Source organism: Mirounga leonina, unplaced genomic scaffold (assembly GCF_011800145.1).
Source record: "Mirounga leonina isolate KUSES-001 unplaced genomic scaffold, KU_Mleo_1.0 Mir_170, whole genome shotgun sequence".
Classification (NCBI taxonomy): Eukaryota; Metazoa; Chordata; class Mammalia; order Carnivora; family Phocidae; genus Mirounga; species Mirounga leonina.
The window spans coordinates 37063851-37078597 of record NW_023270433.1 but is presented as its reverse complement, the minus strand read 5'-3'; the positions used below and the strand labels follow the sequence as shown (position 1 = coordinate 37078597).

The 14747-nt window shown below is 40.9% G+C and overlaps 1 protein-coding gene across 8 annotated transcripts in view; it reads left to right on the top strand.

Moving 5' to 3' along the window:
* Positions 1-14747, top strand: part of NFX1 (nuclear transcription factor, X-box binding 1) — an 88928-nt gene that overhangs the window by 43108 nt on the left and 31073 nt on the right. For 7 of the 8 annotated variants that reach the window (XR_004681294.1, XM_035016476.1, XM_035016478.1 and 4 more), the window contains 5 exons: positions 2875-2954; positions 3857-3965; positions 8057-8176; positions 10903-10982; positions 13885-14115. Coding sequence is in view for 7 of the 8 variants with exons in the window: in XM_035016476.1 (XP_034872367.1) it covers positions 2875-2954; positions 3857-3965; positions 8057-8176; positions 10903-10982; positions 13885-14115 (620 nt within the window). In the remaining variant the exon portion in view is untranslated. Of the gene's footprint in view, positions 1-2871; positions 2955-3856; positions 3966-8056; positions 8177-10902; positions 10983-13884; positions 14116-14747 lie in introns of all 8 variants that reach the window. The other variant, XM_035016477.1, reaches the window with a different exon arrangement.

Genomic DNA, 14747 nt, shown 5'->3' with positions numbered 1-14747 from the left:
TATACTACATTCACACCTGGAACTGAGGAGCACATGGGCACCCAATTTCTGAACAAAATTAAGGCTCTGTTAGCCTTAAGAAGGTGGGGAGTGGCTGTTTGGGAGGTAACTGGAAATACCTGCCTTAAGCCCACAGTCAAAATTTTGGTTATTAAAAAACGTAATTTGAAAAAATTACGTTAATACGCTTTTAAAGTAAAAAAATAACAGCAGTGTAAAGTAAAAAGTGAAATATACCCTAACCCGATTTTCCCCTCCTAGTTCCACTTCCCTGATGAAACTTATGAGTTTGTTGGGTCTGGGTCTTAGATCTTTTTCTGTATTCATATAGATGTATACACATGCCCATTAGTTTTGTTTTTTCTTCTAAACTTAGATTTATAGTAAACATGCTGTTTGCAACTTGGGTCTTTTTTTTTCCTCAGTAATATATCAAAGACATTTTTCCGTGTCAGTGTATATAGCCCTCCCTCTTACAGAGTATTCTGTATGTGGGTATGCCACAGTATAGTTCACCATTGCCCTTTGGGTGGTCATTCAGGTTGTCTCCAGTTTTTCCCCATTACGAATAATGCAGTAGCCATCTTGTCTGACATTTTAAAACTTTATGATGAAATATTTCAACCATAAGTGAGAGTAGAAAGATTAATATAATAAACCCCTAAGCACCTGTCACCCATCATCCATTATCAACATTTTGCCTGTCTTATTTCATCCATCCCTCCCTTCCCTACTTTTTATTTTCACTAGAGTACTTTGAAAACAAATCTCAAACATTATTTCACCCACCTAGCACCTAGCCCATTTTTAAAAATTGAGATAAAATTCACATAACCTAGAACGGGCCATTTTAAAGTATACAATTCAATGGCATGTAGTAAATTCACGGTGTTGTGCAGCCATCACTCTCTGTCTAGTTCCAAAACATTTTCATCACCCCAAGAGGAAACCCTGTATCCATCAAGTTTTCATTCCCCACTCACTCCTCCCTTAAACCCCTGGGAACCACTAATCTGCTTTCTGTCTCTATGGATTTACCTGTTCTGAGTTTTTCATATAAATGGAATCATATAGTATGTAACCTTTTATGCCTGGCTTCTTTCACTTAGCATGTTTTCAAGTTCATCCATGTTGTAGTACATATCAGTACTTCATTCCTCTTTATGACTGAATAATATTTCATTTTATGGATATATTGCAATTTATCCATTCATCTCTTAACAGACATTTGGGTTGTTTCAATCTTTTGGCTATTATGATTAGTGCTACTGTGAACATTTGTACACAAATTTTTGTTAAAATATGTGTTTAAAATTTTTTTGGATAGGGGCGTCTGGGTGGCTCAGTCGTTAAGCGTCTGCCTTCGGCTCAGGTCATGATCCCAGGGTTCTGGGATCGAGCCCCACATCGGGCTCCCTGCTCCGGGGAGCCTGCTTCTCCCTCTGCCACTCCCCCTGCTTGTGTTCCCTCTCTTGCTGTGTCTCTCTCTGTCGGATAAATAAATAAAATCTTTAAAAAATAAAATAAAATTTTTTTGGATATATACCTAAAAGTGGAATTGCTGGATCATATGGTAATTCTGTGTGTAATTTTTTGAAGAATTGCCACAGCAGTTTTCTGTAGCAGCTACATCATTTTACATTCCCATCAACAATGTATGAGGGTTCCAGTTTTTCCACATTCTCTCCAACACTTATTTTTTGTTTGGTTTTGGTTTTGGTTTTTATGTGTTTTTTTATTATAGCTATCTAAATATATATGAAGTGGTATGTCATTATGGTTTTGATTTGCATTTCCTTAGTGACATTGAACATTTTTTAATGTACTTTGCCATTTGTAATCTTCTTTGGAAAAGAGTCTTTTTAAGTCCTTTGCCAATCTTTTAATTGGGTGGTTTCTCTTGTTGTTGAGTTGTAAGAGTTCTTTATGTATTTTGGGTCCTAGACCTTTATAGATAGATGATTTGCAAATATTTTCACCCATTATGTAGACTGTCTTTTCACTTTCTTTTTTTTTTTTTTTTTAAGATTTTATTTATTTATTTGAGAAAGAGAGAGAGAACACATGAGGCGGGGGGAGGGTCAGAGGGAGAAGCAGACTCCCTGCTGAGCAGGGAGCCCAATGCGGGACTCGATCCCAGGACTCCAGGATCATGACCTGAGCCGAAGGCAGTCGCTCAACCAACTGAGCCACCCAGGCGCCCATCTTTTCACTTTCTTAATGGTGTTCTTGGTGCACAAAATCTTTTAATTTTGATCAAGCCCAATTTCTGTTTTTTCTTTTGTTGATTGTGCTTTTGGTGTCCTAGCCACTTTTTTTTTTTAGCCACTTTTAAAACTATATATGTAGGAATGATTTCTTTTCTTTTCTTTTTTTTTTTTTTTTAAAGATTTTATTTATCTTTAAAAGAGAGAGGGAACACAAGCAAGGGGGACTGGGAAAGGGAGAAGCAGGCTTCCCACCGAGCAGGGAGCCCGATGCGGGGCTCGATCCCAGGACCCTGAGATCATGACCTGAGCCGAAGGCAATTGCTTAACCAACTGAGCCACCCAGGCACCCCAGGAATGATTTCTTAAGATAGAATTACCACTGAAATTTTTGATAGATACATATGTACATCAAAAATTTATACTCCTATCCACTGAGTGTGCCTTGTTCTCTCTACACCTTCACCCATACCAAATATTAATCAGTCTCCCATTGTCTTTTTTTGACAATCTGACAAATGAAAAATATCTTTTTATATTTATTTTCACCATAACTAACTTAATTATCTTATTACATTTGTATTCAGCTTGTAGTCACTCAAATATTTGTTGAATGAATGTTCATACCCTTTGCCCTTTTTTTTTTCTTTTTAATTGGCCACAGCAGATGCTACATTTATGTGTGATAAGCGGTGTAACAAGAAACGGTTGTGTGGACGGCATAAATGTAATGAGATATGCTGTGTGGTAAGTGGACCTATCATTAGGTACAGTCAGATATCTAGAAGCCTCAGCCATCTGGAATGTAGCCCAGATTTAGAAATCACTGGGAGGGACCCCTGACCAGCAGTGAGAGAGCTGCCCAGAGAGACAGGCCTTTTTAGGCCCTAGCCAGGTCAGCCTGTGGCAATATGGAGGAAGAGAAAGAAGAAAGAAGGCCTCAGGCTCCAGAGCCCAAGATCACCAGATGAGCAGATAGTCCTCTGCAGGAGATTATGTGCTGTCCTAACACACAGACTGGGCTGGTCTTAGGACTTCAGGGTTTGGGTTTCACATACAATGTGGATCAGGTCAGTAGGCAAAATGAGTAGGGCATTTTTGAAAGGAGCTATTTTCAGTTATCTGAAATAATTCACTTACATGGAACTAAATAAAGGAAGCACTCCCTGGCAGCACGGTATTACCATGTTGTGCGTGTGTGTCTTGTGTATAAACAAGGTAACACAGTGCCAATACCAAAGTAGTGCATGTATACACACCTATATACGTATATTATACATAATTGTTATTTCTAAAGTTTACATATTGATAAGATAAAGAGTGATAAAATTGGACAACGTACCAAGACTTATAAATCAGTATTCGAAAGCTTAAAGACTTCCTCTTACTATTGAAAATTTCAAACATATACAAAAGCAGAGAGATTAGTATGAGTCTTAAATACCCAACACCCAACTTCAGTAGTGATCAGTTCATGACTAATCTTATTTCATCCACATCCACACCTACTCCCTCTAATTATTTTGAAGCTAATCCCAGACATCATTTCATCCATAAATGTGGAGAGCTTCTCTTTTATTACTCTTCTTGTTGTTTGTGGAAAATATAAATGGAGATAATTTTACAAACAAATATGAATCTCTTTGTAGGATAAGGAGCACAAGTGTCCTTTGATTTGTGGGAGGAAACTCCGTTGTGGCCTTCATAGATGTGAAGAACCTTGTCACCGTGGGAACTGCCAGTCCTGCTGGCAAGCCAGTGAGTGTCTTCACTGTATGCTTTAAGTTTTCTAGAAATTCAGGCATAATATATTTTGAGGGATTGATTTACTTAATTTGGTATGGGTTACTGAACTAAGCCTAAATATTTCAGATATGTTGAGATGTTAAAAAAAAGTTATTCTGGTGCTGTGTTGTCTTCCCAGAATGTATAAAACCTGGGATGTAAGCAAGAATGCTAAGATGAGATCTGGCTCATTACTGGATTACTCTTAAATATCATTAACAGATTCTGTCCTCAATGGTCTTCTTTCTCTATATTAGCAGCTGTTTAGAAACTTGGTTTTAGGACGCATTTACATTCTTAAAAATTATCAAGGACCCTCAAAGAGCTCTTTTTATGTGATTTATATCTGTTTACCCTAGTAGAAATTAAAACATTTTTTTAAAGATTTTTTTTTTTTTAAAGATTTTATTTATTTATTCAGCAGAGAGAGAGAGACAGCGAGAGAGGGAACACAAGCAGGGGGAGTGGGAGAGGGAGAAGCAGGCTTCCCGCCAAGCAGGGAGCCCGATGCGGGGCTCGATCCCAGGACCCTGGGATCATGACCTGAGCCGAAGGCAGACGCTTAATGACTGAGCCACCCAGGTGCCCCCAATTTTTTTAAAGATTTTATTTATTTATACTGCTTCTACCTCTCCTTCTGCCCCTCCCCCACTCATGCTGTCTCTCTCTTTCTCTCAAATAAATAAAATCTTTTAAGAAGGTAATATACTCATTGCATATTAATATAAATGACTTCTTTTTAAGGATTTTGTTTATTTGAGGGGCGCCTGGGTGGCTCAGTCGTTAAGCGTCTGCCTTCGGCTCAGGTCATGATCCCAGGGTCCTATGATCAAGCCCCTTACCGGGCTCCCTGCTCAGCCCTTTTTTTTTTTTTAAGATTTTATTTAGGGCGCCTGGGTGGCTCAGTTGGTTAAGCGACTGCCTTCGGCTCAGGTCATGATCCTGGAGTCCCGGGATCGAGTCCCGCATCAGGCTCCCTGCTCAGCGGGGAGCCTGCTTCTCCCTCTGACCCTCCCCCCTCTCATGTGCTCTCTCATTCTCTCTCTCTCAAATAAATAAATAAAATCTTAAAAAAAAAAGAAGAAGAAGATTTTATTTATTTATTTGACAGAGAGAGACACAGCGAGAGAGGGAACACAAGCAGGGGGAGTGGGAGAGGGAGAAGCAGGCTTCCCGCTGCACAGGGAGCCTGATGTGGGGCTCGATCCCAGGACCCTGGGATCATGACCTGAGTCGAAGGCAGACGCTTAATGACTGCGCCACCCAGGCGCCCCAAATAAATAAATAAAATCTTTAAAAAAAAGGGATTTTATTTATTTGAGAGAGAGAGAGCATGAGTCGTGGGGGAGGGGCAGAGGGAGACACAGACTCCCCACTGAGTAGGGAGCCCAATGTGGGGCTCAGTCCCAGGACCCTGGGATCATGAGCTGAAGGCAGATGCTTAACCAACTGAGACACGCAGGTGTCCTTAAATGACATATTTTTAAAACTATTTTTTTAACTAGAAGAGTAGATGGGTTCTCATATCTGCTTCTACATTAATCTGTTGCAGTATAGAGTTGAAGGAAATGAAAAAAATCTGGCCTTACGTAGATATATAGTTGAAAAAGAGTATAATCGTGGATATTATTTTTTTGAAATTATACCAAAACTCAACCTCATTTCAGAAGGGACTTGAGTCCGGGGTTTTATTTTTGTTCTCTGTCACATTAAAATTCATTGGTTTTTCTTATATTTTGAATGGATCTTTTACCCATGCATGATTTTATAGCATCGCACATTGATCATTTGGAAATGAATTATTCACTGTGCTATGCAGATTTTTGAAATGGTGAAAAATTTTATGTTATAATATTAAAAATTTACACTCATTAATATAACTACCAATCTCATCAGAAAAGTCTTGGGAAAAGTATTAGGAAGTTGTCAAGCTCATAGTGGTAAATACATATTTTCCAAAATTCTGTTTTCACTTGAAGGCTTGAAAGTTGGTTTTCCTGAATTGATAGGCTCACTTTGGTAATTTTTGATAAAATGTATGCCAGATACCCAAGTCTAAATAACCATAGCTTGTCAGTCATTCTTTCAAGTAAAAATGGTATTCTAACTCACAACTCCAACAAGTGCAGTTCTTTAAAACAACCTATATTTTAGTGTGCAGCGAAAGTGCTTTATGCAGATTTCCCACTTTGTTTCACAGATTATGAATTTGTATTTAAGAAGACATGTATTTAAGAACTAAATTGTCTTTTTACTGCTTCATCAAGGACTTTCTTAAGTGAAACTAGCATTTTTTATTTATTCTAAGTGCTTGGCAGTGAGAAATACCATGATTACATTTTGGTACTACTGCCTTGATCTGTGCTAAAGCCCTGGTAGTTTTACTAACCGTTGCTTTTGTACCATCAGTGTAAATGTCAACATGGTGAAAACAAAAATAATATCTTAGTTTTATGAAAATAATTTTGGCCCTATGGACTCCCTGAAAGGATCTCAGGGACCCTTAGGCATCAACAGAGCACACTTTGAGAACTGCTGCATTAAAAGATTGGCTTAGATCAAGATTTCCCAAAATGTCTTTTGCTAGAATGCTAGGCCTACTTCATTTCAAAAAAAGAGTTGAGTCCGTGCTTTGATATAAATCACACATATGGGGGCACCTGGGTGGCTCAGTCGGTTAAGGGTCTGCCTTCGGCTCAGGTCATGATCTCAGGGTCCTGGGATCGAGCCCCGTTTTGAACACCCTGCTCAGTGGAGAATCTGCTTGCTTCTCCCTCTGCTCCTCCCCCCTGCTCATTCTCTCTCTTTCTCTCTCTCAAATAAATAATCTTTTAAAAATAAATAAATCACATACATGGATTCCATGAAAACAACTTATATAGCCCCTTTCCCTTTATCTAGCTATTTCTCATAATAAGCTTTTTGAATGGATAGACCAAAGTTTGGTATCACCACCTCACCAATAGAAAGCTGAGAAGGATTAAGTTGCCAGCCCATAATTACTTAGTGAGTAAGTAGTAGGTCCAGGACTCGAAGCCTAAGTCTCCTGACTGTATTTATAGGGCTCTTTCTGCCACATTGTGTAGCCTCTGAAGGGTTTGGTGGAAAGAGTACTGACTGGAGAAGAGCAGTGGGTGGAAGACTCTTGAGAGCCCTGGGCTTCCTAATTCTTAGTGACTTGGTTGAGATCAACAGCCAAAGGCCTGGCCTCTACCAAGACTCAGAATTGGAGAACTGTTTCCCCTTGGGATTTAGGAGTTAGGAGAGCTCTTGAGGTGGGCTGCTTGTTGGAGCTGTCCAGTGTGAGTCATCATTTTGATTTAGCTTGGGAACTGTGCGTAATGAACTTGGATGCAGCTCTGTGCTTCGTTTCAACTTCATATTTCTAGTGTGATAGGTGTTGATTATACCTGTAAGAATTTCGGGGTGGGGGGCGCCTGGGTGGCTCAGTTGGTTAAGCCTCTGCCTTCAGCTCAGGTCATGATCTTGTGGTCCTGGGATCAAACCCCACATCAGCCTCCCTGCTTAGCAGGGAGCCTGCTTCTTCCTCTCCCTCTGCTCCTCCCCACTGCTCGTGCACATGCACTCTCTCTCTCTCTCAAATAAATAAAATCTTTAAAAAGAAGAATTTTTTTGAATGGCTTCAGTGGCTCTCTGAAGTTTATATTCAAATGTATACTTTAGTATGTTTGTTAATTATCTGTGGTTTTCATAATCTCTATCCTTTTCCCTAACCAAAGGAGTTTGGGAAAAAAAGCTATATCTTTAGTAGAAGTCTCCTCTTCTCAAAAGAGATGGTCTGTAGATCTGTTGTCTATAAAATACATGTAAAAGTGTCCTGGGTTGCTCATGGACTTAGAGTTTGTTGCAAATAACATACCTGTCTGCTCCTTTGCCACCAGCTCAACTTTAATAAAATAAAAACCTTTTGTGAAAAAAGCAGTCCCCTAAAAGAAAAAAAAACGCAAGCCAAAAAAAGTGTGTGTGGTCTGTGTCTGTGTAAATATGTGTGTGCACATTCCAAACTCAGAAAGATTGTTTTATTTCACCTGCCTCTCCATCAGGTTTTGATGAACTAACCTGCCACTGTGGTGCGTCAGTGATCTACCCGCCAGTTCCCTGTGGTACAAGACCCCCTGAGTGTACCCAGACCTGTGCCAGAGTCCATGAATGTGACCATCCAGGTGGGTCCCACCTCCTTACTCCGCACCTCACAGCTTGCTTACACTGTGTCATTTTGGATGTTGCATGACAGTCTTCAGTGCTCTGAGGTCGTGTTGTGATGGCCACCCCTTGTTCCCTGTTCTCGGGCTGCTTCTGTGAAGGTGGGTCTGTGATCTGGGCCACAGCTGGGAATCACAGTGCCCTCCATCTCTGTACTCTGTGGATGTCACACACACCCAAAAGGCTGGGAGAACCTCCAGCTGGTCTTACCTTTCAGGGACTTTTCTTCTTTTCTTGTTGCCTCCAATTTGGATGTATATTTCAAGGTTGAGCATCTCTGCAAAATTGAAAGTCACTTGTTTTTTGTGGTTGCTGTTGTTATGGAAGTAATGTATGTTTATTGTATAAAAAGAAAGAGAGTGAGATAAAATCAGTAAAGTCAAAAGATTGGATTTAAATCATCTATTATGCCAGCTTGTAGGAATTACACATTAGTATGTATTTTTCAGGGCTTTTTTTCTATGGGCAAAAATATATATATTTGCGTTTTTTTCCTTCGCGTAAAATAAAAGTGGGATCCTACTGATTTTATTTTAATTATTTTCTTCTCTTATTATTGTATTTTGAATCTCTCTTCTTATCAATGAATATTTTTCTACAATATAGATTTTTTTAAAGATTTATTTGAGGGCGCCTGGGTGGCTTAGTTGGTTAAGCGACTGCCTTCGGCTCAGGTCATGATCCTGGAGTCCCTGGATCGAGTCCCGCATCAGGCTCCTTGCTCGGCAGGGAGTCTGCTTCTCCCTCTCCCACTCCCCATTTGTGTTCCCTCTCTCTGTGTGTCTTTCTCTGTCAAATAAATAAAATCTTTAAAAAAAAAAAAAGATTTATTTGAGAGAGAGCGCACAAGTAGGAAGGGCAGAGGGAGAGGGAGAGAGAATCTCAAGCACACTCCCTGCTGAGTGCAGAGCCCAATGTGGAGTTCAGTCTCACAACCCTGAGATCACGACCTGAGCCGAAACCAAGAGTTGATGCTCAACCAAATGTGCCCAGGTGCCCCTCTCCAGTATAGATTTTTAATAATTAATGGAGTGTGCTTTACATGGATGGGCCATAACTTAGTCTCATGTTGCTGGACAATTAAGTTGTTTCCAATTCTTCTCTTATAAACTGCTGTAGACACCAGACCAGTAGCTACTTAACATCACCCATTTTCTGTTACTGGCTTTCCTCTGGGACCATATTGGGCTCATCATTTCATTTTACCAAGTCCCAGAGGCAAACCTGAAATAACTCAAGTCACCAGATTTGGCACTTACACTTAATCTGGCCATATGAATCAGACTGACAAATAGACAACCAGTTCTCAAATTTTTAAGTTAATAGAGTAAAACAGAATTAAGTAAATTCCTAATGAAGTAAAAGGTCTCTCCTTTTCTGGGGACCTTAGGATGGCCCTTCCCACTTAGTCTGCAAGCCCCTACTTCAGTGTTCACACCAGCATGAAGTAAATGCCCAAGCCAATACTCATCCACTTCCTCCTTTACACTCACTTGCAGATGATACAGATGAAGTCCACATCCTTGTGGTTAATGTCCATAGTGAGAACTTAACCATTTATGAGGTGTTTTAGCCTGCTTTTGTTAAGCATTCATTTAACTTCTTTGAGTGTTAGTTGTATATCCAGCATGGTATCAGACACAGAGGTTCAGAGGAAGAAAAAAGTAGCCCATGATCTAGAGGTTCTTATGTTCTTCCCAAGAGGAAGAGGGTAGTTATGTGCACATGACACAGCCATTACATGAAAATGGGCCAGATAACATGGTAGCAAACCATCTGCAAAAGACCTCAGACATGAGGGAGTGTAAGAGAGCTCAAGGTCAGGTATGGTCAGCCAAGGAAGGCTTTGTTGTAGATGAGTTTGGATAAACTGTCTCTTACAGACAGCAAGGAAATTGAAAGGTATCACGGGAGCATGTCAGATGGAATGAGTAGCAAAGATAGCTAAGAAAAGTGAGCAGTTGCCATGTAAGGTAGGGCCAAAAGAATGATTGAGTAGAATGGACAGACCAGGGGCTGTGCCGTAGGAAATGAGTGGAAAAACTGCCTCCCTCTCTGCTTCTCTGTGCATGTGTCTGTCCTGCCTCAGTGGGGTTTCTTTTTCTCACTCATGCTCATCCTTCAACACTTTAATAGAAAGCCACCTACTTTTTGCTTTCCTATTTTCCATTTTAAAAAGTACTCCCAGGGTCGCCTGGGTGGTTCAGTCGATTAAGCGTTTGCCTTCGTCTCAGGTCATGATCCCAGGGTCCTGGGATCGAGCCCCACGTGAGGCTCCCTGCTAGCAGTGAGCCTGCTTCTTCTGCCCCTCCCCCTCTGCTCTTGTGCTGTCTCTGTCCCTCAAATAAATAAATAAAATCTTTAAAAAAATAAAAAGAACTCCCAGCTTCTAAACTTAAAAGTTTCATGTTATATACCATTATAACATGTGTAATAGTTTATGTGGCTTTATTATTTTTTTAAAGATTTATTTATTTATTTGAGAGAGAGAGAGAGAGAGCACGAGCAGCGGGGAGGAGCAGACTCCTCACTGAGCAGGGAGCCTGACGTGGGGCTTGATCTCACGACTCTGAGATCATGACCTGAGCCGAAGTCAGATGCTTAACCGACTGGTGCCCCAGTTTATGTGGCTTTATTTAAACATTATTCCTAAACATAATTCCTAATTTCCTTTCTCTTTTAACAGTGTATCATTCTTGTCATAGTGAAGAGAAGTGTCCCCCCTGTACCTTCCTAACTCAGAAATGGTGCATGGGAAAACACGAGGTAAGTTTTCTCTCTCAAGTGTTTATTGTTCCAGCTAGAGATTTATGATTAAATTACTTTTAGAATTGTTAGTCTCTTTGTTTCTGAAAGTAAAAATATACTCCAAGAAGCGGAGGTTTGCTATTGCCACTTTTTTCTTTCTTTTTTTTTTTAATTAAGATATAATTTGCATAAAATAAAATTTACCCATCACCATGCTGTGGCTAAATACTGATAGAAGAATCCAGGGCACCTGGGTGGCTCAGTCGGTTGAGCTTCCGACTCTTGATTTCAGTTCAGGTCATGATCCTCAGGGTCATGAGAATCCTGCGCTCAGCAGGAAGTCTCCCTCTCTGTCTCTCTCCCTCTCCCTCCCCCACTACCCCTCCCCTCGCTCGTGTGCTCTCTCTCTCTCTAAAATAAATCTAAAAGGGTGCCTGGGTGGCTCAGTTGGTTAAGCGACTGCCTTCGGCTCAGGTCGTGATCCTGGAGTCCTGGGATCGAGTCCCGCATCGGGCTCCCTGCTCAGCGGGGAGTCTGCTTCTCCCTCTGACCCTCCTCCCTCTCATGCTCTATCTCATTCTCTCTCTCAAATAAATAAATAAAATCTTTTAAAAAATAAATAAATAAAAATAAAATAAAATAAATCTAAAAAAAATAAAATAAGATTTACCCCTTTAAGTGTACAGGTCCTTGAATTTTGACAAAAACATTCATACAGTCATGTAATCACCACCACAGTCAAGATGCAGAATAGTTCATTCACCCCCAAATATTCCTTCATGTCTGTATAATTTTCACCCCCTATCTCCTGGCCCTGGCAACCAGTGATCTATTGTCTATCCCAGTAGTTTTGCCTTTTCCGGAATGTCACATAAATGAAATCATACAATGGGTAGTATTTTGAGCCTCTTTTGCTATCATTTTTACTCTGGTTGCAATCAAGTGAAAGTCAGTTGGCTTGAGAACATGAGCTGTGTTCAGAGACAACTTTTAGGTTAACCAGCATGGGAGAGGTTGCTAGCCTGGGTAAAGGTGTTACAGTGAAAGCATCCCAAGAGTGGAGGTGGTCTCTCCACCAGCTGCCACTGTTCCTTCCTCTATGCCCCGTGCAGCTTCCTGTCCTGGCCACTGGATCAAAACACCTTCCTCCAGGCTCATCTACGCCTCCGCAGTGCCACTACTATGAAGGACTTTCATCCTCATTCTCAACTTGTAAGCTTATTTGGCACCATTGACTATAGACCCTTGGAAGCACTTTCAAAAAATTCTTAATTTAAAAAATGCATATTCATTGTAGACAATTAAGAATATACAATTCTGCAATCCAGAAAGAAATAGTCTTAACATTCTTGTGCATAGATTATCAGGCATGTGTGATACATACTTTCTCATACTCTATTAAGATCGTACTATTTTTATGGGACACCTGGATGGCTCACTCGATTGAGTATCCAGCTCTTGATCTCAGCTCAGGTCTTGATCTCAGGGATGTGAGTTCAAGCCCTGTGCCCACCGTGGAGCCTACTTAAAAAAAAAAAAAAAAGTTGATACTATTTTGTAACTTCCTTCTTACTTCATAACATGTTAGCCAGCATTTTTGGAAACTCTTGACATCTATGACAACATGCTTTCAGTATCTTTATCTTGATCGACATATTTTCTCCCCTTATTTCCTGTGAGTGGTTCTCAAGTCATAGTCCTTATAAATCTCACTTCCTCTGAGAGTAACCATTCTAAGACATCCAGGTATTATCTTTGTGTTGATGGCTTATTTGGACTTCATGCGACAAATACTGATTGCATACCTACTATGTGCTAGGTATAACAGGCCTGGTTCGAGTGATTCAGAAGAGAATAAGACAGGTGTGACTGCTCCCCTCGTGGAGCCTTTACTCTGAGGCGGGAGACAGGCATGTAAACAGTCAATTACAAGTGCAGTGGCAGGGGAAGTCCAAAGTACTGAGCGGGATCGAAGGAGCCCACACCCAGGGAAGGTGTTTGTAGAGGAAGTGACCTCCTAAAGGATAATGAAAAGGTAGACAAGTAATGAGGGGAGGGGACAACAGAGGATATAGCGTGTGCAAAAATTATCTCTGGACTCTGGCAGTAGTGTAAATTTTTAGTGATTGGGAACTACATTCTACCAAAATACTTCTAAAGTGATTCTAAAGCAATTAGAAGCATGTACGTCTTAGACTTTGGAAGCCTCTTCAAGAGTAAAAGTTATGTGTCACTAGAATCAAAGTATATTCCTCATTTTGAGGGTTCTTGGAAGAATTTGAGTGAATACATAAGAGTAACCTTTCGTCCCACAGAAGTAAAATTCCAGCATCTTTTTCCTGGAGTAAGGAATCTTGGAAGAAGGTGATTTAAAAAATGAGTTTGGGGTTTCATGGCCTGTTGCCCCTTAATATTTTAAATGACAAAGCTGCTTAAAGCTATGAAGACCATGAGTCAGGAGATGTGAGGAGAGTTGATTATTTATGTAAAACGGCCCTGCCAGCAGTCTTGAAACCATGGGTCAAGGGTGTCCCCAACCCTCAGGGTTCATGTGTCAAGTCAGTGCCCTAGCTGTTTGCAGAACGGAGGGGGGAAGATCATCTGATCCTCTCAGTTGGTCATAGCATTTTCAAATACTCCCTAGTTATCTGGTTTTATGTACTTGTTACCCACCCTGGGAAGTGTGGGTCTTAAGTCACACTTGGTTGCTAGCACAAATTCTTTTGGATCATAACAAGTATTATTAAATAAGGTTCAGATTTGTTTATTTTCAAGTTAACCTTTCAGATTTTAAAGATCAGCCTAATTTTTTTCAGATAAGAGTAACTTTTTGAAAATTCAGAAATGTTTAAATATGAAATTAAAACTCATCCCAAATCCCACACGGAGATAAGAATCTAGCTACTTCTGTCTCTCCTAGTTACGGAGCAACATCCCCTGTCACCTGGCTGATATCTCTTGCGGATTACCCTGCAGTGCCGCGCTACCGTGTGGGATGCACAAGTGTCAGAGACTCTGTCACAAAGGAGAGTGTCTTGTGGATGAGGCCTGCAAGCAGCCCTGCACCACCCCCAGAGCTGACTGTGGCCACCCGTGTATGGCCCCCTGCCACCCCAGCTCACCCTGCCCCATGACTGCTTGTAAAGCCAAGGTGCGTATTCCTGACTCCAGATAGGGCATTGACTGTGGTTTTGGGGCTACTCAGGAGTCCGGAACTGCTTGTAGAAGTGCCTGGGCACACATTCTAATCAGAAGTCATTGGTTGCAAGGAAGTGCAAGTTAAATTAGCAAGAGAAAGGTGTGGAGTATTACACAGATTTCTGTCTGCCCAGTTTGAAATGGCCTTTTAGTTCAGGAGGTGCCCACTGCCACCTGACAACAGTCTCTGTCTCTCTCCCTTAGAGCAGATTCTCAAGAGAGACTCCGATTGCCTGCTCCATTTATTCAACAAATATATAAGTGTTTTGTGCAGGATGTTTTGCTAGGTGCTGGGGCTATACCAGTGAGCAGGAGACACAAAGTCCTTTCAATTAGATGGGACAGATAATACTCAGATAATGAATTATGACTGTGGTGAACAAGAAGTTACGCCCTTTTAGAGGGTGCTGTGAGGGCATGTGAGTGGGCAACTTAGCCTGGTCCAAGGGATCTAAGCAAGGCCTCCCTGAGGAGATGAAAGCAGACTGATGAGGTGGACTTGATTAGGCTTTGGGTGGTCTTGGCCAGGTTCAGTGGTAAAAACTTCATTCTAGGCCTGCCCCTTCAGGTAGGGTTAAGGACAGG